Source organism: Passer domesticus, chromosome 3 (genome assembly GCF_036417665.1).
Source record: "Passer domesticus isolate bPasDom1 chromosome 3, bPasDom1.hap1, whole genome shotgun sequence".
NCBI classification, from domain to species: domain Eukaryota; kingdom Metazoa; phylum Chordata; class Aves; order Passeriformes; family Passeridae; genus Passer; species Passer domesticus.
This window is the reverse complement of record NC_087476.1, coordinates 4828078-4854200: the sequence shown is the minus strand read 5'-3', so window position 1 is coordinate 4854200 and position 26123 is coordinate 4828078. Positions and strand designations below refer to the sequence as shown.

General features: G+C 40.1%; 1 protein-coding gene across 3 annotated transcripts in view; it reads left to right on the top strand.

Moving 5' to 3' along the window:
• The window catches only part of TFAP2D (transcription factor AP-2 delta), a 50216-nt gene extending 25950 nt beyond the window's left edge, over nt 1-24266 (top strand). For all 3 annotated transcript variants that reach the window (XM_064411645.1, XM_064411646.1, XM_064411644.1), the window contains 3 exons: nt 1151-1292; nt 7569-7682; nt 19008-24266. In XM_064411645.1, coding sequence (XP_064267715.1) covers nt 1151-1292; nt 7569-7682; nt 19008-19227 — 476 coding nt within the window. In that variant the 3' untranslated portion in view covers nt 19228-24266. The remainder of the gene's footprint in view (nt 1-1150; nt 1293-7568; nt 7683-19007) is intronic.
• The last annotated feature ends 1857 nt before the right edge of the window (nt 24267-26123 follow it).

The window sequence follows — 26123 nt, the reverse complement described above, 5'->3', positions numbered from 1 at the left end:
TGAACTTCAAAGAGCCAGAGTCCAATGCCGCTTCTCCTGATGGCAATCAAACACACAACTCTGAAAAAAAAAAGAAAAGAAAAAAACCTACAACCCCTGAACTCCAAAACTATTCTGGAGCACATCTCTGTTAGTCATTCATGCAGATGTGCTTCAACACACGCTTCTGGTAGCTGACCTATTTCTTCTTTCTGCAATGAGATGAGAGCAAGTGTCATCTGGAAATGCCTATTTCCCACCAGGCAAAGACTGACTTAGGCACAGCTGTTCACAATCCAGGCAGCTGCTTTTGATCAGATAAATCCCACACCGAGGTTGTCAGAGTCACAGCGTGCAGGTCAGAGTGTTCAGTAAACCCTAAAATTAAATTCTGGATTCTCTGAGCTAGTGAAGAGGGTCCTGTTCTTCCAGAGGCATTTGGCAGTCAGCACAGAGTTAGGTCCTTGTGTTCAGTCTTTGCAGTGAGGTAGGGAGGTGCTCAGTCCAACTGCCTTCTTCATCATTTTCCCTTATTGTTTTGCCTGGTCAGTTTTGTTTGCAATCCTTCTGGAAAGAAAATTATTTATTGAGTTCTCCCTTAGAGTCTGCTCTTCTCTGGTGTGGGACACTTGTAGTGTTGGCTTAACCTCTAAGCAAATGTACTGGAATGTGGGTTATCCCCACGGGTTTTTCCTGGGGTAGAGGGCTCTTCTTCCATTAGACACAGGCAGTGAAGCACCAAAGGCTGACTCAGTTTTTCAAAGTTGTTTATTCCTATTTTCTCCTCTTTTCCATACCTTGAATATTGATGATGAACAGGGCTTGCAAAATTGGGCAGCTGCCCAATACTCACTGGTGGCAAGACAGGGCCAAGTGTCTTGGCCAGTATTTTCTCCTGAGAGGGACATCCTTCCATCTGATGAGAGGAATATCCTTCCTATCTTCTGCCTGGCACCAACTGATGGCTAAACATCAACATTTCAGGCCAGTTGGGCTGAAATGTGTAACTAACCTGAGAATGTCTGTCTACAGAAGTGACTTGCTAATGTTTGGTTTTTTTTTTTTCAAAACTGCGATAAATTCTGTAACAATAATAACAACAATATAATGATGATGATGAGGTGATAATAATAACCCTAAGAAATGACTGACCCATTTTGTTTGACCGCAGGGGAAGCACTGCATTTGGCCAGAGATTTCGGCTACACCTGTGAAACAGAGTTCCCTGCCAAGGCAGTAGGAGAGCACATTGCCAGACAGCACATGGAACAGAAAGAGCAGACAGCGAGGAAAAAGATGATCCTAGCGACGAAGTAAGGAGGGAGGGGAAGCGAAAAAAGAAATCGGTCTGTCACTTCTCCATGTTGGATCTGTGGGCTGGGGGAGGGAGGAGTGGGAGTATGGAGCTGGGATTGTGGTGACTGCTATCACAACAGAGCTCACTGACTGGGGGGGAGCAATCCTCCTCGGAGATGCTGAAAGAGGGACCTTATTTACTGCAGTGGAGGTTTAGTGGTTGTGCTCTCATTGCCTGTGGTTAAGGGGGCACGTACATCTTCCCAGAAGCTTTGGTTTAGATGAGAATGGAGGGTATTAGTACATGGTAAGATCTATGGGATGGAAACTGGCTTTGTCTCCTGTTTGTGTGCGAGCAGGAGATCTGAGCCTTTGCTGAAGTGCTGGTTACTGTTGGATAATTACCATTAGTCTGCTGAGGGAGAGCTGGTTTGCAGGACAGATCCTCTCTGGATGCAAACTGCAAGAGCTCCCCTGAAGTCAAAGGCACTGGAACAATGTACAACAGCAGGGGAGCTTTGCTAAAGACATTAAAGACACAAAGAGGCATCAGACTTCACTCTAAACAAGCCACTCGTCTCCCTGGAGCAGTAACATCATGTTAGGATAACATTTCATCTAGGTTAATTAGCCTTGATGAGGGAAGAATTAGCCTTCATGAGCCATGGGAAACAGGAATAAATAGTCTGTGTGGAGCAGGGCAGACCTGCCCTAGGTGTGTGGTCTGACTGTGTGGGGTAACCTTGAACACGTTTGCAGTCTTGCTGTGCTCACTGCAGCATTATATTTGAGGCTGAAGTAGAGCTGAGACCACAAATCTGAGCTCTGAAATCATCCCCTCTGTGCTAGAAGTGTTTGAAAGCCCTTCCAGGCTGTGATATATTCGACAGGGAGGAATTTCCCTGCACTAGGGGAAAGGGCTGACCAGCAACAGGATTGTCCTGTGTATCCCAATGTCCTTCTGCTTTGGCAAAATTCCTGGCCTTGGTGTCCCTCTTGTATCCAGAGCACTTTGCCCTGGCAGTGATCCAGAGATGAGATGCACTCAAACATCTCATGCTTGTGAATCCCACGAATATGGTCTGTGGTCCTTCCCTGGGGTGATAAAAGCATCACTATGTGGATCAGTGGGAATTTTCTGGATGTGATGAGAGACCTCATATACCACATTCCTAATTCCCCTGTAAATTAAAAGGAATAATGTAAGTGGATTATTATATTATTCTTACTTCTATCCACATTTAAGGGCTCCAGGGGTTTCAGAGGCATGAGGATATACCAGCTGGCCAGAAGATATTCCTGTCTGCAAGCTCCCCATTGCTTTGTAGCCCCTTAACATCCTGCCTCCTAGCTGAGGATTTGTCCCATTCACGGAACACAATTCAACCAAAATGATGCAAATCTTCCTCATTTTTGCCTGGTTCTAGGGAAATCACAAAGCCATGGGTTGTAATAATTGGTGGGTCACTTTTAAGTCCTGTCCCCAAAGGCTGTGCCACTCAGGGCCATTCAAGAATCTCAGTGCCCTTTCCCACCACCCCATATCCACTTTCTCAGTCTCCTTCCCTACTGAGATGAGGTACCATGAGCATGGACTGCCTCCAACCCCCATGAACTTCAGGTTTGTAGGCTGTTATCCAGCACTTGTTAGGAAGAAAATTACTTTTTTCCCCGTCCTATCAGTTAAAAGCACCCGGAAATTACTCAGAGAGGTCTGTCAGTAATAGAAAGGCCACATCCTACTGCAGTCAGAGCTGGTAACAAGGACAGATGGGTCAATGTGTGTGTTACTACTGCCCTCTCCTGCCTGCAAGGAGAACAGGGATTCCCATTCCTGCCCAGGTGTTCAGGAGACACAAGTCCATGACATCACAACATCAGCATGGCATTTCCCAGCCACGCTTCACATGTCTGGTGCAAAGAGCTCTAGGCAATCATCACAACTTTCAAATGCTCACCAGCCATACTGGAGCTCTAGGTTGGCAATTTCAGCAATTCCAAAACTGCTCTCACTCATGGGCTTGTGAGTGCTGACACCAGGAAAAGCAGGGCATTATTATGCTTCTACCAAAACCAACACAGTGGTAAGATCACTCATGGCAAGCTTTGTCTGTGGAAAGAGCTGGAGTGCCACTGCCTGTGTGTGCTGCTGCTGCCCACTGTGGGACAGAGCCAGAAGCCCACAGAAGTGCTCATGTGTCTGTTCCTGAGGAAAAACAAGTGGAAAGGGTAAAATGATTTCCACAGGTGTATTTCCATTATGGATTTAGACATCCAAATTCATTGGCTCAGTTCAGCTGCCCAAACACATGCAGGCACTGCCATTGGAGTTGAACTGGGTTTCTAGTTTGGCCGTGAGCTGCTGCTCCAGGGACACACAGTTCTCTTTTTGTTACTGTGTTGTATCTGCCATAGCCATGGATGTCTTGGGTATTACAAATCTGCATGTGGGTAAGGAAACAGAGCCCTAAATGTCCACATTGATGAAGGCTCCAGTGTCCAGTAGGAGCTCCCAGGCCTCCTTGACATCAAGGGCATCCAGACCTTGTAAGCAAGCAATCCACCCACCCTGAGAGGAAACAGTTCAGCTGCCATGCACAGAACTGTGGCCCATGGGCCAGTGAAAGCTAAAAAATGATACTTTAGATGCCAAAAGCCAACACATGGAAGCCACTGAGCTTAACTGACTCTTTTCTTTGCCCTGCTCAGCCCTACCTGGTCTGAGACCATGCTGATAGAAATACAGAGAACAAAAACAGGACCATTGTCCATCATGGAACAAATCACATTCATTCTGTGAAGTTTAAACTGTTTCATCTCCTGAAGCTACCTCATGGAAATGGTCTCTTCCATTTGCAAACTCAGCACCTGCCTGGGACAGTACAAATTGATGCAACAGGATGGTACCATGGTCTGTTCTAACAGTTTTATGGACTAGACAATGAAGAATGAGTGCTCTACTTAATAATTGTCATGGGAAGAGATGATTGGGCTGTGTAGGCACTGTTCACTGATGAACACAAGTATCAGCAATGGCAGGATGGGAATGAAACAGGCTGAAAAAGAGCTGAAAGGGTCAGAAAAGCATAAGCAATGAAACAAACCAGTCTTTTACTATTCTCTTCCTTTCTACTCACCTCCTTTCACTGATTGTCTGGGCAAGTAAATGGTTTTCTGGATGGACCAAAATGCTCCAAAAAAAGAATGAATTGTCAGTATTTTGGCCAAAGAGTGTTGCTATTGGCCTATCAACCCTAGAAATGTAAAAAAAGGTCTCAGGATATGCATTCAATTCACATAGAAATAGAAAAAAACATAGTGGGACCTGGTTTTATAGGGTCAATTTTATGGGTCAATTTTCCTTGCAGAGGCATGGGAGAGCCTAAGAGGCTTTACTGCAGGGGACAGAACCTGACCAGTTTGCAGCTTGGACAGTTGTAGCACTGCTGAAGGCTGTGTCAACTATTCCAGTTGCTGGAAAGATGCAGCATCCTATGGGAAGCATCCCACTGTTTCCCAGCACAAGGTTTTCCTTATGAGAGACAGATTACACACAAAGACCAAATCAGAATACTGTGAATAATAATTTTATTGTGGAATTGATTTCAGCCAGCACAGACTACTCAGCATCTGGCTCATGACACTTCTCTGATATCTGGTCCTTGGATACCTGGCAACTCTGCCACACTCAGAATAAATCAGATTCATGGGTAATGTTTGCCCCACTCTTGTACTCAACACCAGACATTTGCTCTGGCCACTGGTAGGGATCATGGCCTGCCTGGGCTCTTGTTTTGACTCAGTTCAGAATTTTTTCTCTTTTTCTGTTCATATAGTGGATCATCTGACAATGTATCATAAATCATTAGATGTCTCCTATGCAGAGTGACCATGACTATTTTTATTAATCTGTGCTCCTCTAGGATAGCACAACCATCTTCCTTTGCTTTTTCAAAATCACTGTCCAACTTAGCAAAAAACTGCCAACCCCTCTCCCTGTCACTACCCCAGGTGATATTTTACTGGTAGTGGAGGCTCTGAGACACCACTTTGCCTAGAAATCCCCTTGAAAAAAAAAAAGTAGGTTACTGCCTTTTGCAGGTTTTCATGTATAATAAAAAAGTTTTTTTTCTTTTCTTTCAATCTGCCAACATTCAGTAAAGACTTTTGACACGTGAAGATAGAAGGGAACTTAATTGCACACTTGGTTCTGACACTTTCCTTTGTTAAAATGAAAGAACTTTTAAGATTAACTTTTTCAACAGGTAGAAAGTAGAGGTTGGAGGAAGGAGAGAGGAGCAGTGCTGACAGGGCCGACTGGGGATAGTGGATTGTTTAGAAGCCAGAATGACTGACTGTTTTCAGTTGTTGAAAGGAACTGTTTTTCCTCTAAGGACCTGATTCATTAAAACTGTATGCTGCATTTACATACATTTCTGCTGAATACCTCTCTTTGCCTGAAAGGCTGGGGTGATGCTGTCTTTTCAAGCAGTCGGTGTCTAGGTCCATGCAGATGATGAACATTTAGAGAAATCAGGCTTGGATGGGGTCCAGCAGCACAGCAGGAAATTGGTTTCTGCATCTCCTCTTAGTCAAGAGAGAGCTATCCAAGATCTCTGTTCCCAGCTTGTATCACTGTCATAAAGTGAAGGGTAAAACCAGCTTAAGCACAGCTTGGCACAGTTTTCTTGCTTATAGCTCCACGGTGAAGGACCTTCTAAAGAAAAACAAGCTGAGTTTACCACTTTTTCCATTATACCCATGTCCCAAAAGACAGCACTTACAAGGTGATAATGAAGAATCCAAACTTTGTCTAGGACCAGGTGTGCAATGAGTCTCCTAAAAGGGACCGTGGACCAACAGAGATGCTCTGTAGTATTAGAAACTGCCCCTAGGCACAGTGGTTGCATCTATGCTACCAAGGTAAACCACACACACTGTGAGTCATCAGATTGCACTTGTCCAAGTTACTAAAATGTTAGAATGGCTCATTGAATTGTCCCAAATATCTTTTGGGCACGTCCTGAGAGACAGGGTTTATTCTCAGGAAGCCACGGGACTTAGGAGACCAGAGGGGTATAATTTTATTGGTGTTATCAGATGGTGCCAAATGGTCTGCAGGTGTGAGGGTGACCCTTGTCACTCTACACTGCACTGGGTGACACAGTTACCAGGCTACACGTGGTCACTGTGACCAGTACCAGGTTAATCCAACAAAGATCAAAGCTCCAGCTGAGTGTCCTCATCATCTGGATGTGATCATTCCCTCCTGATCTCCCATTAGTGCCTTTATTTCCAATACAGGCAATGGAGAACTCATGCTAATTTGGACAGGTCCCTTTTCCTTTTTTCAATTAACTGAATCATAAACCAAGTGAAAGTAAGTGATGTCTGTTCATTCATGGTCCAGATAATGGTCTTCTGAGTACACGAGCTAAATGGAACTGATTTGGTTTCTTTTTTTAAAGGTTTGTTGGTAGAACATTCCTAGGCTAATTTACAAACAACAAGACAACAACACAAGAACAAAAGGCCTTATTGTTGGGTGTTTCCTATTGCTAGATTCATATAGAGGAATTCCAGGAATAAATTAAACCTCCAGGTGCTGAGGCATCCTGAGAAGTCTCAGGGAAGATTGAGTGGGCGAGGGAAAACAGTGAGACCACTTATCCTTTACACAGAAGACAGGCTACAATGCTGGAGGGAGACCAGAGCAGACAGACCCTGAATTCTCACTATGAGGGGTCCTTTCTTCACAACCCCTTTGTCCTAAGGGTCAGGAGTCAAGAAGGCAAGTCCAAAATATCCAGGACTTCAACTTGCAGAAAAAGCAGTGCCCACAATTTACACATGCCCATGTACAAGTATTGGTGTATTTACACAAACTAAATAATAGAGTAATTTACACATTTCAGGCATATTCTAATGCTAGTTCAGCATTTCCTTTAACCATAAGCCTTGCTGCCAATGTAGGTGAGCTAAGCTAGACTTAACACTGCCAGAAGGGTCCTATTCAGGGATTTTAAAATCACATTTTAAAATGTTAGCATTAATATGGTTTCACAGGGAAAATCTTCCTATTCAAGAGATTCTGTATGTTGTTGGTTCTGAGAATTTGGGGCAGGTAAACCAGAGATGGATTTGTTTGTCTTTAATTTCTGTAACAACACTTCTGCCAAGCAATTCTGTTATGAATGAGATCATTCAGGATGTGGTGGGAATGTTTTGGGAATCAGCCTTATGGGGAAAATTACCAGACCTGTTTTATTGAAGGAGCTCCATTTTCCTTTTAGACAAATATGTAAAGAATTCCAGGATCTTCTAAGTCAAGACAGATCACCCCTCGGATCCTCCAGACCGACTCCAATATTAGACCTCGACATCCAGAGACATTTAACACATTTCAGGTATGATTTTGAAAGAGGAAACTAAAAATCCATACTTTTGATTTAGACTGCATATGATGTTTTAATGGTATTTGTTCCCTTACCTAAAAGACATGCAAATAATTAATTAGCATCCATAATCCCTGTTAGCTGTGCTTATTAAAAATGCAGGTTTGCCCAGCAATGTAGTTCAAGTTGGCTGCATTCAACCTGCTTCTAGGACCACAATCTGAGTTTGAATAAGATATTTTATGCATCTACTGGTCAAACTTCCCCATCTGGACAGAAAGTTTTCTTGCTTTAAATGTGAGCCAAATCACAGCTTACAAGTGCATGGCCCAGAAGCATAGAAACAAATTCTGAACCAATATAAATTAATCAACAGAGAAATAATAGGATGAAGTGGTTGCATCCTTTCCAATTAAATAAATAGTTCCAGAAAGTCCTCTATGGTACTGAGATCATTTAACAATGTCTTACCAGGACCATTTCATTAACCCTTTGGCTTCCAAAGCAGGCTGACCTTCAAATACGTTACCTACTAAAACAATTTTACTGCACTAATTTCTGAACAATGCACTGGAAATTCTGGGAAAATGAAATCTGACTCACACTAAAAAGCCAGACTGATGATATATTTAGACTCAGTTCTTGAGCAATATATAATGTACTGGTTTAAACAGTCTTAGAAACTGTTTTGAAGACAAAGACCCATGGTACATGCATATCAAGTCCAAACTTCATTAGAATTTTATCCTAATTGTGTATAAAAGTGTATAGATGTTTTGGGGTCAGAAAGATTTATTATCTCAGAAGATGCTGTGCAATTTCACCTTTTTGCTTTAGGTGATGTGTCAGATACAGCCAGGAGTGACGTGGCATCTTCCAGAGGGCCACTTTGAAATAGTGGGGTTATCTAAGATATCTGTCAAAGATAAGTTGGATGAAACATCCTGGAGGTGCTCCTGTCTTTGCTCAGGCCACAGAGGACAATGCATGACTTGCTGAGCCTACAGATTGTTAATTTGTTCCATCCACTAGCCAATATATGAAAAAAATATCTGAAGAACTGTCCCAGAGAGTTGTTTACAAATCATAATGTTCAGCAAGTTTCATAGCCCTGTAAAGGCTTAGAATTGTGCTATATATTCTTTAGCACAACCAGCTGAGCCACTCTTCTTTCACGGGTTGGACAAACAACTTCCATGTCCCAGTGTCCCAACATCTGTTAGTTATTAACATTCTGATAGGTGCTGTGATAAATAATTTTTAGTCTCTCAGACTTTGAGTGGAATCCCAAAAATACACACCATTCCACTTCTTCCATACACCTGTTGAGGTGTGGAGAGGCAAGGGTAATTCCCCGTCCACAAATGCACGCATTCCCGACATTCCTGTTTATTCTTACACACACCTGTGTGCATCCTTCCTATGTAAGAGCACACTGGACCACCCCACTCCTTTCTCAAGCAGTGCTGTGCATGTGCACACACAGAGCACCCAGGTGTGTGTGTATTTTCCATAAGACACACTCCAAAACACCCAACCACATGTGCACATCAAGAGAAACATCCTTATTTATGCAGAATGCTCATAGAGGGATTTTAATCAGCTACCTAAGCTTGTGGAAAAAGAGATAATTCCCTATTGCATGTGCACAGAGGAAATGTGATACGAGGTGGCTAATCCCCAAGGATTCCTGTGTTTAGAGTAGAAATAGCAGTCAGGATAAAATGCTGAAGGCTTCAGCTACAAAACTGTCAACTGGTACAGCTCCCATCCTTCCTTCTCTGATGCACATCAGTAGTTGGAGGGGAAAGCTCCTGCAGGCAGCTCTGGATCAGTCAGCACTTTCTTTCATGCCTGCTGCAGAGCTTAAGTGTTGGACTGAAGATGGGCACGTGGAGGAACACAGGCCTTGATCCTACTCAGGGTGTTTCCTGGCCTTAAGTCAGAGTCTTCTCTGATTGTGCTCAGGGAATGAGGAGTGCTGCCAGTCCCAGAGGTGGAGCTGAGACCATATTTCCTTTCCAGCTAGTGTAGAGATGCTGTGGTCGGATCAGCTTCTGACCAGGATTTCTGACTCTGTTCAGATGCCTGTAGGAGCCTCCACTGCAGCCAGCTGTACATCTTTTTCCTCAGTGTTCAGGAATCTCACCTGTATAGCTTGAGAAATCTGAATTAAACCGGTCTAACATAGATATCTACATCAGTGTAACTAGAATTTCTCTCTAAACTCCATTGGCTGAACAGTCTGGTTGGGTCTCCATCAGAATGGGAGATTAGCCAACCAGTACACACTAGACACTGTGGACAGCTAAATATAATGTAGGCAAAAACATCATTATTCCCATCCCCTAAATTCATCAGTCTTCACAGTCAGATCATCTCAACACCAACTACCACTACTTGTCTTCTTGAGATTAAATGTCACAGAATCATAGAATGGATTGGGTGGAAGGAACCTTAAATCTCATCTTGTTCCAAGCCCCTGCCATGGGGCAGTTAGAGAGTCTTTAATGTCCCTTCCAACCCAAACCACTCCATGTTTCTCTGATATGATGAAATCTTCAGAAATCTGAAGAGAATTTTTATGGTCATAAAAAAGAAGAATCACACAAATGTCTATTATTAAAATAATTTCTAAGATATTGAAAGACTTTTTGCAGAGCTATAACATCAGATATCTACCGTAGAATTGGATCCAGCCTCTACTACATTGGGGTGAGAGGGAGTTTTCTTTAGGAATAAATTCCCCTACAGCTGTTCAGTAGAGTTGTGTACTCCACTTTCTTGTGATGTTACCAGTTCTGTGTTAGTTATTAAGACACATCCTGTTTCACATGCATCTGCCACTCAGATCAGCATCCAATTGGACCAAATATCCAAATAAATAAGAGACCAATTAAAAAATATATATATATTTTAGATAATATTTCTCTCCTGTTGGAGAGAGCACATACCTTCTTCTCTCTTCCATTTCATTGTCATAGCTGAGATTCAGCCAGGAACCTGAAAGCTTAACTGATATTTCTTCATGTCTTTGTCTTCTTAACCTGCCCTTACATCAGAACAGTTTTGTTGCTTTTTATTTTTTAATTTTTTTTAAATAGAATTCTTTTCTTGGTTTCCCAGAATCTTGTGTAAACTAGAGTTAGCAGAAAACCCATCAAAAATAACCCACATTCTGTGTTGCAATACCAAAGCCATAACACATAAACCTTTCAAATAGAAGATTTTCTGATATTATGCTCACAAGATCTGTGTCTGTGTCTTGGTTTATACATACAGACTCCCTGACCTCATCAAACACCCTCCTAGCCTCACTTTCTTCACATGTAAAGTTGGGTATAGATACGTCTTCTACATTTGCTTTTGGGACACTTGTGTCTCTAAGAATCTGTGGTGTCTGGAAATTTCAGATATCCTGCTAATGCCATCCATCATATAGGGAAAGGAGATTATCCATTGATTACTGCAGTTGTATTTGATCCTTTAACTTCAAGGCTACATTTAATCAAGATGCAAAATCACACCCAGATCTTCTATTTTATGGATAAAGACAGCAAACCAGCAAAGGGAAAACTACTTTCTTGTAAGTGACACTCCTTTCACTGCAGAAACCTTATAAAAACAGACACAAAAAGTAATAGGTTCAGAATACTAAAGTTAGGTAATGAAAGCAATCAGCATCCTCATGGATTATTCTGTGTTCTGTCGAGCCATCCAGCTGATATGAAGCGCCCTTCCTGTGAAACTGTTTGAGACAAGAGTTTTGTCGCTTCGCTGCTCGCTGAGCCTGGAGCTGTCAGCCTCCTGCCAGTGCCTGGCATCACGCTGACGAGGTGACACCAAAAGTGACAGACAAGAAACCAGAAGCTCAGACTTTGGGAGCAGTGAGAAAGTAACATCCTTCTTTCCAAAGGGGAAAACGGAGCACTGAAACAGGTTTTGAAGCTCAGTGTGTTCTTTAAACTGTAACAAGAAGCCAAGCCCAAAGACTTACTTGTGGGTTGTCTTCAAAGATGTGCTCACCCCCTTCTGTACATTGTTCTCTCTTATTTTTTTTACACTTCTTTTCTTATCAGGAGGTAGAGCGGCTTCTGTTGTAATTCCAGTGATCTCAGTTCACAGCAGCAGCCTCCTGTTTGGATGCAGGGACTGGAAGAATCCTGGTGCACAATGAAGTTTATGGTGAAACACCTTTGGTGCCCTCTAGAGTTCCCTGATTTCCAGGAGCTCCCTCAATCTTTGGAGTTTGTTAACTGAGAGGAGCAACATTAGTGCCTAGCACTGAGGCACTAGATCAACAAATTGTTTAGGTTTTTTTTATTTTTCTTTTTTTAATTTTATTTTTACTTCTTTTCCTTTTCTCTTTATTTACTGTTAGAGTGCCTTCTTCTGGGATCATTCCCTCACATCCTTTCAAAGGGATTCCTTCTTTGATCTTTCCATAGTAAGGCCTCAATCTCCTGATGAACTAAATCCTTTCTAATTTCTAATATTTCATAGGTTTTTGTCATGCGTTGTATCTTACCATATTCCTTTAAAATGACAATTTACAGAGTCAAAAAAACAGACAAAAATCTGTTTTCTTTTTTTTATCTGATTCATTAAAAACTAGGTTCCATAATCATGGGGAAAGAAATATACATACATTCATCAAAAAAGAAAAAAAAAATCTTTGGGGGTGCTTATATTTTCAGCACAGCACTTAAGATTTCTTAAAGCATTTTAAGGCTTGTGTTTCCCAAAAGAAAAAGGAATGTCCTCCCCTTCTTTCCAAATTAAAAGGCTACAAAATTTATTGCATTTTGTCACGAGCATGTTTATAAACATTATTCTTGGTCCTTCTCATTTAAGGAGGGCAATAGGTCTTCTTAGCTACTTTTCCTCACTGGAAAAATATATGGATGGTAGTAAATTGAATGAACCTCATCTGTTTCTTTGCCTTCCCATGAAATAAAGATGAACCACTAAACGTTTAAACTTTGGTCTACTGTTCAGAAACACTCCATAATTTTTGGAAGCTTCAGGTCTGTTGCCTGTGCAATTCTTCTTAGTGTGGAAGTCCCAAAGTCTGAAATTTACAGATCCAAAATAGATTATCTTCAATTTGGGGCATCAGTTCTAACATTCTCCTCCTATTTTCTCCTTGGCTTTTACACCTGGTAGAAGGAGGTCATCTGCTTGGGAGGACACGTCCTTAATACACTATGAACAGAAGGAAAACATGAGGGCCTAGTTTGAAGGCAACTTCTGTACTCTTTGGTACTCTGAGCCTATAGACTTCTTATCCCTGTAATATACACTGCCCATGTTCTGATTTTTGACTACGAGTCTAACTTTTGTCATGGTTAGACCTTCTGAGCTTATGTAGTGAGGTAATCACCATTTAACTTTCTAGGCAACCTTCACAAGAAAGACCTTGAAATCAACAGAATCACCTCAAAGTCAATATTCTCACCTCTATATTCAGATTTTACTTGTGTCAGTGAAGAGATACAAATGTTTTACCATTTCCTTTACAACCACTAAATATCATATCATATCTTACCATCTGCCATCAGCTCTGTGCTGTTGAATTTGGATAATCATGGAGTTTTCACAGTCAAATTCTGAGAAAATCTGACCAATAAGTTCAAGGTTGCTTTGTCTTCATCATTATTGTTTTAAAGGGATTATTTATTTTAAATGAGGATGTAAACATTCAGTACAGATGGCCTCTTCCCTGCTCCCCCCCTCACTGAGAGGGAAGCTGTTTCTTTTGCTTCATGTCAGAGCTTCACCAGCCTGGGGTATGGAGGAGTCCTTGAGGTGGTTGCCAAATGAGACTCCAAGCCTTCAGGCACACTTGGATCTTTCCACTTTTAAGTGAGGCCATCATTAAAACATGAGCAGACATAATTGCATCATAGCATTGGGCAGAATTACAGGCAGGTCTGGATATCCTTAAGCACCAGGCTTTGTAATGTGTTGGCCTGATATTCATTGCCTTTTTCTGCACCTCTCCAACATCAGAATCATAGATTTCAGCCTTGCCTCTCAGAACAATAAAATTGGTTTATAGGAGCTGTAGTGGGATGCACTACAAAGCTGAGAATACCCAGAAGACTCCATTATGAAACCACCATGTTTAATTTTAGGTTTATAAACCCAAATGAAAGTATGATAATGAAAGCAACTCCTTTCATAGGTGTGGAGCATACCAAAAATGAACCAATTTCAGTATGAGCTCAATTAGCCTGGAAAATCAGGCAGCTAAATTTGACTTTCAGGAAACACATTTGAATGCTCTGCCATTAGTCTTCTGTCTGTTATGTCTGATTTAAATGTAAAATCAGATTTTCTCCCAAACTTGAAACTTACTTTCATCAGCAAAGGGAAATTATCCAACTTTCTTGAATTTTTCAAAGACTTTAACTTGCAGAGAAGTAAGGACCACCAAAATTAGAGCAAGGGGAATTACTGATAGAAATGTAAGATAAAGTAGAAGATAATATCTCTCGGCCTTTTTATGCTCATTACCTAAAGTGAGCCTAATAAAATACACCCTCATAGGAGCTTGGCAAGAAGGGCTGGTTGGAAATTTTCTATAAAATTATTTCTCTTAATAAGCTTCATGGGAAAATTAAAAGGCTCTGCATATCCCCATTTGTGGAGAAGAGTCTATTCATCAGGAACTGAAAGTAGAGTTACCACAAGACTCTGCAGCATCATTTCACTAAAAAAATTGGCTTTTTAATAGGAAACACAAGGCTATGTTGGTGAGAGCTGCCATATTTAATAATTACTGGTAACTAGAAGGCTAAACTGTAAAGGAAATAGACCCCTTACTCACTCCAAAGCATTCTTTTCCTATGAGCATTAGTTTTTAAACCAGAAGTTTCAGATTCTGCTCTGGATAAAATTGCAATATCTTGGTGGTTTTATGTAAGCTGGATGTCTGAGTTTCTCTTGTAGTCAATGAAGATCTAGGGCAAGATATATCTAAGCCTTTTAAGGTGCTATTAGGCATTCCATCCACCCACTGCTGCTTTAAAAGGGTCCTGGTCCCCTCTAACCCCTCTGTATTATTTCCTATTCACATGACATAGATGTCTGGGTGCCCCAGAACGTCTAAAGAGCACCCAAATCACATTTTATATTTAGGATGGAGCCCCTAGTGTAGCCAGGAGAATGGTGCAGCTAACCATAAAGGAGACACATCCATTTAAGGTGCTAATTCATTCTCCAGAGTTCTGTGACTGTATTGAACAAAGCCCCAGGACTCAATTCATTTGTGTAAACAATTTGAGATACACAAGTTTAACCTTCCCAGCACTAAAACATCTTGAAGCAGGCTGGGCTTCAGTCCTATATCATATCCATCAAATCCGTGCAGGTGTTCCAAATGTCACAGGACATATCAAATCTCTGTAGACTCTTGCAGACAGGAAACTCCATTAAGGCCCCTTTGGTGGCAACAGGAGTTTGGCACTGTTGATGTTAACGCCTACAAGTTGGCACCTACACTTATATACCTTAATATTAGACTTTGTCCCATTCTGGTATTTTCTACAATCTTGTTCAGCATTTCAGAACTTTAAAGTTTGTTCTACCCCTAGAGATCATTTCTGAGACAATCCCTCTAAGTTTTGAAGGTAGTATTCCCACTTTACTTCTCAGGTCTATTGAGCTGTCAAATGAACACAGTTCATTCCTTTTGTTCCCAAATTGAAAGTTTCAAAAATTGTAGGCCAGAAAGTTTCTTTTCCATTTAATCCTGTATTAAACTTACTGTTTACTTGACGTTCTCAGCCTCTACAATGCCCTGAAATTAGATTGTAGCCAGGTGAGGGTTGGTCCTTCTTGCCAGGTAACAAGTGATAGGACACGAGGAAACAACCTCAAGTTGAGCCAGGAGAGGTGTAGATTGGGTATTAGGAAAAACTTAACTGAAAGGGTGGTCAGATACTGGAACAGGCTGCCCGGGGGAATGGTGGGTTCAGCATCCCTGAAAGCATTCAATAATCACGTGGATGTGGCTTTTGGGGACATGGTTTAGTGGTGGGCTTGGCAGTGCTGGGAGAATGGTTGGACCTGATGATCTGGTGGTATTTTGCAAACTAAATGATTCTATGATTTTATGGTTTGCATCTACTGGAAATGAATGAATGAATGAATGAATGAATGAATGAATGAATGAATGAATGAATGAATGAATGAATGCAGATATTTCCAGCTTCTATGATACATACACTAGTTTCTTTTATTTGCAAGACCATAAAGATTTTTATGTGTCTCAGTATAGTCAGTTCCCCAAATCAGGACCCAGACGATCACACAAGCAGTGTAAAAATAATGCAATAACATAACTAGTAATGATACCTTTTATTTCCTTTTTCTTGCAAAACTTTTCTTGCAAAAAAAATTCCTTTTTGTTCCTTGTTTCTGCAAACTCCATCACATTTTTGTTTCTCTGGAATTCTGAAGACCAGAAATTATTATAAAATGTGACATAAAATCATTAAATCACCTGACTCTTAAAGTGACTTGAAAGGGCTTAAAATACTCATATATGCTACTGCTGATCTAATTTTTACAACTGTTTAAAACATGACTTACAATGATGATGATTTTTATATTTCTGGTATACCAGGCATACCTAAAAAGAAAATAAAATTAAACGGAGGTATGTTTATCTCTTTGCAATTTTCAATTATAAAGATTGACATATCGATACAAGTTCAAACTTAAAGCATCCAAACTTTATGTGGTATTATTAATTGATGTCTGCAAAATATTTCTTGTAAATATTTAATTATAATTTTCCTCGCATTACTAACTGGGACTAAATATAAATTCCTGCTTTGAAAAGTGCCTGGAGACTGATGGATAAATGTTCTAAATACTAGTTATTTGTAAATAGCCTTTTGGAGACCTTTTATAAAAGACTATGCCACTCCCAATCTGAAATGAAGACATATTTCCATATTGAGCACTCATTTTGGTTAGAATTCACACATTTTTTTTGTCTTCCCTAGCATACCAGCTTTCCTCTCAAATAGGTTTCCCATGTCTAGAAGACAGAAATATATAAAAAATAGATTGAAGCCTTTTCCATGGGTTTTTTTGATACTTACAACAACAACTGTCCATGTCCTGTAAAACCTCTTTCCCCTTAGTCCCTATATTTACACTTTTTTTTCTAAAAAGCCTGGAAAGACTGAGAAGCCAAAGTGCAGAGAAAACAGATCATTTAAGTGAAAAAGATTCATATTTCTAAACCTCACATGGGTCTCTGCACCAGATCAGGATTTACTGATCAAGACAGCCAGAGAGTCACTGTAGTGACAAAATCTTAACCAACAGGGAATGGGAAACAATTATTATTTCCTTGTCAGAATCACTGTGATGTGGGCTTTCTTTTCCTCTCACCCAAACCAATATAAAGTATTGATTTCTCAAAAATACCCACAAACCCAAAAATTAGCTTCTGTTCCTTTCATCTTCTTTCTTCTCTGAGTGGGATTAAAATAACTGAAATAACTTTTGAAAATTTCAGTGGCATATCAATCTTTGAAATAATCTTTAATTTGTGTTTCTAAACAAAAACAAAAATCTGAATGATTAGGGCAGGTCTTTTTGTTTTCACATACCACTTATCAAAATAAATAATTATAACAAGGAGAACAACCTGGTTGCCCATAAAAAATTTAGGATTTTTTGCCCTTTCATGATCATCTTATACTGCACACTTAATATTTAGGCAAATGGCACCAAAGTCAATTGCCTAAAAACCAATTTCTAGTGGCCCATCTCATATCCTGTGGTAGTTGGGACATCCTGCTGGTTTGCATCCAGCTCTGGAGTCCCCAGCACAGGAAAGACGTGGAGCTGTTGGAGCAAGTCCAGAGGAGTCCGTGAAGATGGACTGGAGGGCTGGAGCAGTTCTGGTACAAGGAAAGGCTGAGAGGATTGGGACTGTTTCAGAGAAGAAAAGGCTCTGGAGAGGCCTTAGAGCCCCTTTCAGTACCCTAACAGGCTCCATGATAGCTGGAGAGGGACTTTGGATAAGGGCACAGAATGACAGGAAAAAGAGGAATGGCTTTTCACTGACAAAGGGCAGAGTTAGATGGGATATTGGGAAGAAATTCCTCACTTTGGGGATGGAGAGGCCCTTTCTAAGAGAAGCTGTGGCTGCCCCTGGATCTCTGGAAGTGTCCAAGGCCAGGTTGGACAGGGCTGGGAGCAATCTGGGACAGTGGAAGATGTCCTTGCCCATGGCAGAGGGATGAAATTAGATGATCTTTAAGGTCCCTTCCAACCCAGACTATTCTGAGATTCTATGATCTTCACCGAGATGCTATCCAAGAGATGAGACTTGTGGAAAACTTGCACACTTCTGGATCTACAGATGACAGCCAGGAACAATGACAATAAAAATTCAGTGTTCATAAAACCCCCTTATTTAGATGTTTAGATGAAAGATGCAACAGGGCAAATCATGCACAGTAAATTCAACACTACCAGGGAAGCATTGTTAGAACTGTGTTATTTTTGCCACTAATTGGTTAGAATTGTTCATTAATTCAGCCTGGCTAAACCAGCTCTAGTGAAACATTTTCTGTTCATCACTTGAGCATGGGTACTGGCCATGGGTATTGGCCATGGGTATTGGCCAGCGTCTGTTCCCAACAGGAAATTCAGATCTCAACCTGTTGGATGGTCCATGTGTTTAGCATCAGGGATATGATCAAATCATGCCAGTTGTGCTGAGGGTTGGAGATGGTATCCTTGGCTTCGCTGAATTTCCTAGCACAGATGCAGTCATATCTTCATTTAGAATAACCAGGTCATGTTTAAGAGCTATAAAATCACAGAATCATTAAGGTTGGAAAAGATCTTTGAGATCATCAAATTAACTAAGTATGATCCAAAATTATGAATAAACCACACAGAATTCCTTTTATTTACCTAAGAAGGGGAAGCCAGACTTATGACACTGGAAAATTAGCAATGCTGCAGAGCCAAGGGCATGGATTCTGTCTTTGCTTCTCTGAAGTCAACAGCCCTGTGTCAGTCTGCACTTGCTGAGAATGTGTCCCATGGTGTTTCAGAACTGAGGCTCCACCAAAAACAACCTTTGAAGCTGCATGCAGTCTGCTCTTTGGCTCTATTCCTTTCTTTTCTGTTTCTCCCACAGGTAATAAATAGTTTAGGGAGCAAATCTTGAATTTCAGTATAGCAAAATGAGTGTACTGTAAACTCCTCAGTGTTTGTGGGTGCATTGATATTTATGTGTGTGTGTGTATTTCTTTCCCCCCTTTTTTTTTTTTCCCTCTGTCTCCTTCCCATTTGTAGTTTGATCACTCATGGTTTCGGAACTCCTGCAATATGTGCTGCCCTAAGCACTTTCCAAACTGTTCTCAGTGAAATGCTGAACTACTTGGAAAAGCACACATCGCACAAAAACGGAGGAGCGGCGGAATCCGGCCAAGGACACGCCAACTCGGAGAAAGCCCCCCTGCGGAAAACTTCAGAGGCTGCTGTGAAAGAGGGCAAAACAGAAAAGACAGACTAGCTACATCAAACAGAATCTATTTCGAGAGAGTCTTGCTGCTGATATTTTTTTTAAATATATATATCATTGAGGGCAATTTATCTCCAGTGGACCAAATCCAGGAAAAAAAAAGGGGGGGTGGGGAAAGAAAAAAATAGTAACAAGAAAATAAAAGGAAATAAAAAAGAAAGATTAAAACAGAGAGAAAGAGAGAGCGTGAGAGAGGAAAGTATTCAACCCTAAGAACAGCAGTGTACAGTAATTGTGTGATGAAATTGTCACTTTTTTAAAATTTATGTTGCTCTAAACTGCTTTTTTGTGCACGTAGTATTTGATTGTTCTGAATGATACACTAACACTGTTTTTTATAAGCACTTCTGGACTTGGCTGAGGTGGCACGTGAAATTTGAAGCACTTTCTTCTCCTGCAGCAGAGTTAGGGTCAGTGCATCAGTTGTGGGACACACAGTTCCAGCATCCTGACTTTGCTCTCATGCTGGATAGATTGAAAGAAAGGCCTCCTCTGGTCCATGGGAAATGCCTGATCTACTCACCATTGAAAAACAATATGGAAATCTGGCAAAAGAGGAATTCTTGGGTCATGGGACAAATGAAAAGTCCTGTACATGGGAATGCACAATAAAGCTGCACTGGAATGAGGCCAGAACCTGTTGGGAATCTGTTCTGACCATTCATGCAGCAGCCATGGTGTCTCTTGTGAAAGGAGCATGGCAGACTAAAAGGCAAACAAACCTTGATAGTCTCAGTAAGAGCCCTGATCCCTCTGTGAACTTCAGTTTAAATGACAGCATGGGCTTCTGTTGTCTATTTTCTCAGCCCCTGGTCCCACAGCACTCTGCCATACCTGGGTCTCTCTTCAACACAATCAATGCAGGCAATTGGAGTCACCTTTTGTGTTGCCTTGATTTTATGATGCTTTCTTTTCTTCAACAGCTTGTTTCTGCAGCTTTATTGTCTTTATAAATCCAGCTGAGGTGCAGAGGTCTAACGGAATCCACTCACCGGAAATAAAAACAAATCTACAAATAAGACAGGTTGGCTTAGTCCACAGCAGCTGAGTGATAATAACCTTGCTAATGTACTTTTCAAATATTACTTTACCACCTACCAAACATCCTCATGCAGAAAACATGGGAAGTATAGTTTGAGCTCAAGACTCTTTGAGTTTTTTTCCAGTCACATTCTAACTCCTTCTTCAATGAGACCTTTATTCCATTCTTTTTCTTGTTTCTCTAACATCACCTTATTGAGAAAGTTAGGAAGGAATGGTATTACTGGGAGGGCTTGGTGTTGTCCACCTAGACTCTACTTCAAGTCAGCAGAACCAGACCTTTTCTTCTAAGGGACAATTCAACTCTTTCTGTGGTAGGAAAAAATATAGTTGTCCATGTGTAAATGTTTAGAGCCATTTGAGATGTTTTAGGTATCTAAGACAGAGTTTTGACAGTTATGACATGAAACCTTTAGGAGAACTGGACTCTCCTGGAGTATCCCAGAGACAGCAGTAGATAACTGTGGGTGACAAAATCTCTCAAACACATTTTCACTCTCTAGAAGTTGCTAGCATGGATTACACCTTGGATGGTCAATTTAGACTAAACCTAGTTGCAGTGTTTAGAGCCAGATGTAAGGAATCAAACTGAATTAACAATATCACCCTCATCTTTCAAATTATGGAAGGCAATAGAGTGATGATGGCATGATGCTGTTCCTCTCAAGGTAGTAAGGATATTGCCACCACCATGAGAAAACACTCTAGAAAGTAAGGAGTCCCTGACTGGTTATTTAAAGAAAATCTGGGAAAAAATAATCCTATGCTTTTGTCCAGAGTTGTCCTTGCTCAGGTTAGGAGAATAACTCAGATACCTGCTTTAGTGCTATCCAGTCACCCTCCTGCATTGAGGGGAACAAGTGTATCTCCATGGGACTCTCCTTAACACACCAAGAGCAGATAAATGCCTCAAAAAATTTAACTTTATTAAATTAATTTAATGAATTTGTGCCTGTACTTCTGGAGAAATGCTAAAATCAAATGAACAGTCCTTGGAGATGTCTTCAGCAGAAACATTGTGGAACTGTCCTAGAACATTAAATACTTGAGTGTGAAAGTAGGTAACCATGATTAAAAGTGAAAAGGAAACTTATTCTGCTTTTTCTATTGCCCAGACTGAGGGTGAGGAAAGGGAAAAATCAAAAGTTTGACTGTGTCAGATATGCAGATTTGCCACATCTGCTGTAAAGCAATTTAATTTTAACATATATTTCAATATGTGGATAAATTTAAATTAGATTTTTTTGCAAAAAAAAAAAAATAGGTAAAAGGTTTTTAAAATCCTTTTCAGTTTTTTCCACTAAAATATCAACTTTTGGAGAAGGAGAAATAAATGTTTGGGCAAATAAATCTGTGAAACTCTTGTTAAAGCAACATTTTATTGCCATCAAATTAAAAAGCTTAACATTGCAAATAATATGTATACAGCCGTATATGAAATATTTGCCTATTCAGGATATGATCCAAGGTCCCAACAATAATTTATTTCAAGACTTGTCTCTCAGTGTTGCATAATCACCATGAGCGTCTGCTCCGCAAGCAACAGATTATTTTTGGCCGGATTACCCTCTGATCTATTACTATTAATAATCTGAGCACACTTCAAGCCCCAGAACATCTAGTTTTTGGTTTTATGACCCCTGTATATTTTTTTTAATGGTCTATACAGATCTGATTCTACCTGATTGAACTGCTATATGTTCTTACCATTAGGAAGTTGTTTCTATTTCCATGTCAAATGTTCTGGTTTTTCCCTTAGTACTTTAGCACATTTTAAAAGCAAAATTCTTTTTTTAAAATGTGGCTGCAAGTTTTCTGGCCTTGGCAGGCTCTCTAATTTTTATTTTTAATTTCACTTAATAATTTTATTGAACGAACAATAATTATCACTGCCTTTTCTGCTGAACTAGCTATCTGAGCAGTTTGGTGTCGAAATACTTTTAGTTTTTGACACTGGAACTTTCAGTGGAGTTTTAAGCAATTATTTCACTGATGTTCCTGTTAAAATCTCAGCCGAGGTTCCCATTTACTCTCCCATGCTGTCCATGGGAACATGCCCATGTTCCCATGTTGTAGGTTTGGGGGGTTTATTGTTTTCTTAGTTCTTGTCTCTGTAAAACATTGCCATCTCCAAACACATTCATGACCTAGATAAATCTGAAGCAAGTTCATGATTTGAAGTTAGTGGGTACTCTCTGGTGTCAGACTGAAGTATACTTGTAACTCTTTGACTTGGAAATTTATCTGATCAGAAAAAGGGGAAAAAAATTTCCTTTATGAGATTAAGGAAATGTTTATTCAATGTCAAAATATTCAAGGGAGTAGAGAAAAGTCTCCAAAGTTTCATGGCCAGGACAATGAGTCATTATGATGGTTGGACCCCAAAAATTGATTCATAACCCAAGTGCTGTTTGAGTAGTTGGATCCTTTTGTGCTTCAGCCCATTGCTCAGCTCTGTATGAGTTACACCTTTCCCACCACCAATCTCAAAACATTTTAAGTAGGCCCCTGAACTTACTCCTTATCATAACTACATGGCACATTTGACTCACAAAGAGCAGCTTCTGACTCTTGGATTTATTAGCAAATTACTCATGGAGCAAACACACTGACTAACTACAAACTTATTTTTCTAGAGCAAGGTGTTACTCACTGTGAGTACAAACAGCTCTTGTGCTGACTAAGCTTAGCAGGTGAGTCTGGCAGAGTAGGAGCAATGTTCTCACTCTGCCCTGAGATTTGGTTCTCTGTTCACACAGCCCTCATTTAGCCCCATTAATGACAGACAGGTAATGTAGTAAAGGGAGAGTTTTATCAGATGATGAGAATTGGAACAGAGCTCACATGGCCTGTTAACAGACAAGCAGTGATGGCTCAGCCACCTACAGCTGAAGACTGTCAAGAACTTTGTCCTGTGTGCTGCCATGTTTAACCCTGACTCCTGCTAGGTGTCGTTCTGTTGCCTTGGAGAACTGGCAGAAGGGGTGAATTTAGACCTTTCATTTGCTTCGTTTTTAAAGATAAACACCAACATTTGTTGGGAAAAGACTTCAGCTCTCCAAATCAACATGGAATCTGCTCGTTGAAGTTTCTCTTTGACTTTTCCTAAAACCAGAAAAATCTGCTACAAAGCAGGCACAATGTATAGTCCTTCCAAATCCTGGACCTCTGTGTAAATATTTCCCCAGTTCATCTCTTCCTTTGGACGTGACTCAGTGGCACAGGCGCAGCTCACAATTTTGCAGCCAGGCTCAAGAAGGGCTGTTTGTTGTCCTAAGGGCCAGTTTTAACTTTACAATCTCTAACTGCTAATTTTTGTTTGTTTGTTTGTTTCCTAATACCAACACGCAATTTTGGTCTTAGATGTCTTAGGGATCCAAAAGGGCTGCTGGTGAATTCCAAGATCATTTGACTTTCGTTTATGCTTTGGAGAAATAGTTCTGCTGCTCTGATTCTTTATTTCTAAGGGCAGGAAGAAACAGCATTAGTAGAAGACAGAAGCCTGCAACACAAGGAAGAATCAGTGAATTATACAGGAACTGTATTTATTAAAGTATCCTTTGCCTCTGCCCTCATTACAGGTTTAACAAAAATTCACATACAGCTGTGTGGGGAATGAGGGAGGAAAATAAAATCATTTTCCTTTGCCAGGTGAAGGTCATTTGGAAAGGTCTGATCTTTTTACTGCTATTCTTTACTTTTCTTTATTTTGTACAATTAATTCTGTTCTGTACAGCAGCTGTTGTGATTGTATTTAAATGTGAGTGCGCACTTGGTCACCAACAAACAATGTCCTATTTATTGCTTTGGATTTTTGGTTTGGTTTTTTCCTTCCATTTAATTTAATTTATAATTCAGTGGTGAAAAACATAATCTTTTATATTTCTATTTCCTATACAAGCTACCTGTTTTACATGAGTCTATGAAGATAATGACCACATTTGATCAAACATTTCACGGCAATAAAATCTATGTTGATTTAACCCTGATCTGTCTGGTGCTTCAAAGTAATTTCCATCTCTGAAAAAAGATTATCAAACTTGACCAGGAACCAGATCTATGACGTTACAAGACTTAGAATTTTCATCAAACAGGTAAGACATACAAAGCAGAGAAACTATAAAAATATTATTCTGAAATTACAACAAGGAAACCACTTTATACAGAGATTGAAATTTGGATTTATCCCACCTAAATGTGACTGTGTTAAACAGTTATCTAGTCTAGAATGTGTTACCCAGATTTAATGTTTTTGTGTAAAGAGAAAGATCTAATGCAAGGCAATTTGTATTGTCCTAAAGCAGGAATCCAAACTGGTTAGTATGATATACATTAGAAAAGTGGTAGATTAGATTAGGAAAAGCAGCAGGAGTCCTCATGTCTATTAATTCATAATGGATGCACCCTAGAAAACTTGCTAACCCTTGATATTCAATATTTAGAGGCCACTCAGATGTGCTCTTCCCATAACTGTGGGAAAGGTTGTGACAATGCTGGCAATCAAATCCTCACCTCCACAGCCCCAAACTAATTATTTAATCTTCTCCCTGAAAAATTGCAGCAGTTCATTTCCAAGTGCTACTTCAGCCAAGGTTCTGGGCAGACTTCCACTGCTCTCACTCGAGATTTTGATTCTTATATTGTGGCACAAGGTTTGACTCTTTCCAGGCAGAAACAACAGTCATAAAGTCTTTAGATGTAAACTATATCCTCTTTTCCTCTTCCAGGTATGACTTAAAGCAACTCTAGCTCAAAGGTTTAGCCAAGCTTTCCAAAAACAAATGGATCTAAAAATTTTCCCTAAAAATTAATCAAAAAACAAAATGATGTGGTTTTAACAGAAATTTTATAGACATACATATTCAAAACTGTTTGAGAAACCTGATGGAAATCCTTCATTTTTTGTTGTTTCAGAATTGACTTTCTGAGCAATCCTAGACAACTCACCAAGGCCAAAGCTGTAGTGAGAAAAACTTCAGAAGAGTTTCAGGTAGAAAAGGAAGTGTGTTGGGAGGAAGTTCCCACATATTTAAACTTATTTTATCCAACTGTCACCTCTGTTCCCTAACAAATGAACTTTCAATAATTAATACTACCCCTGTAATCTTCTAGGAAATACAATTTCCCAGGTGTTGCAGTGAATACCTCTAATCAATCCTGTATGTGCTCTTCTCCAAAATCAGAGGAAATGCAACTGTGACAAATTCATCAGTATTTTAAACACAGTCACATGAGAGGCTGCCTTTCCTATCTCTCTTCACTTTGGTGTGTTAATTTTTCCACTCAATCCATTAAAACAAAAAGAAAACAGTTCCACTGAGATTCACAGGGGTGCAGTGCCAAAGTACAAGTCAATGTGCAAAAGTAGCCTCTAAGTTGTAGATAGTGCACCATACAAGAAGATGAAAAGGAAAAAAGGAATATAAATAAAATAATCTGTCAGATTTTATATGCAAACTGCACACAGAGAGCGTGGGCAAATTTGCATTCAGAGTAAGTGACCAGGCAAAAAAGGGAACAAACCTGTAAAATACTGAGTGTCCTGAACTTCAGGAATTAGCAGAATAGTTCAAGTATGTATGGTAATATTATCTTTTGTTTCAGCAGCAGAGCTCCCAGTTGTTATAAAGGCTGGTTATTTATATTTTGCTGGAAAGTACAGTTTAGTTTCTAGGCAGGGACTAAAAACCTAATCTAACAAAATCTAACCTCTTAACTCCTGTTCAGGTTCACCTTCCCATAAAAGAACATGAATAAGAAATTAATGGGACATTCAAGCCTTAATGGAAAGGGCATTTTGCTCTAGGCAGAGTTTATGTTGTGGAGTTTTATAATGGAAAGATATT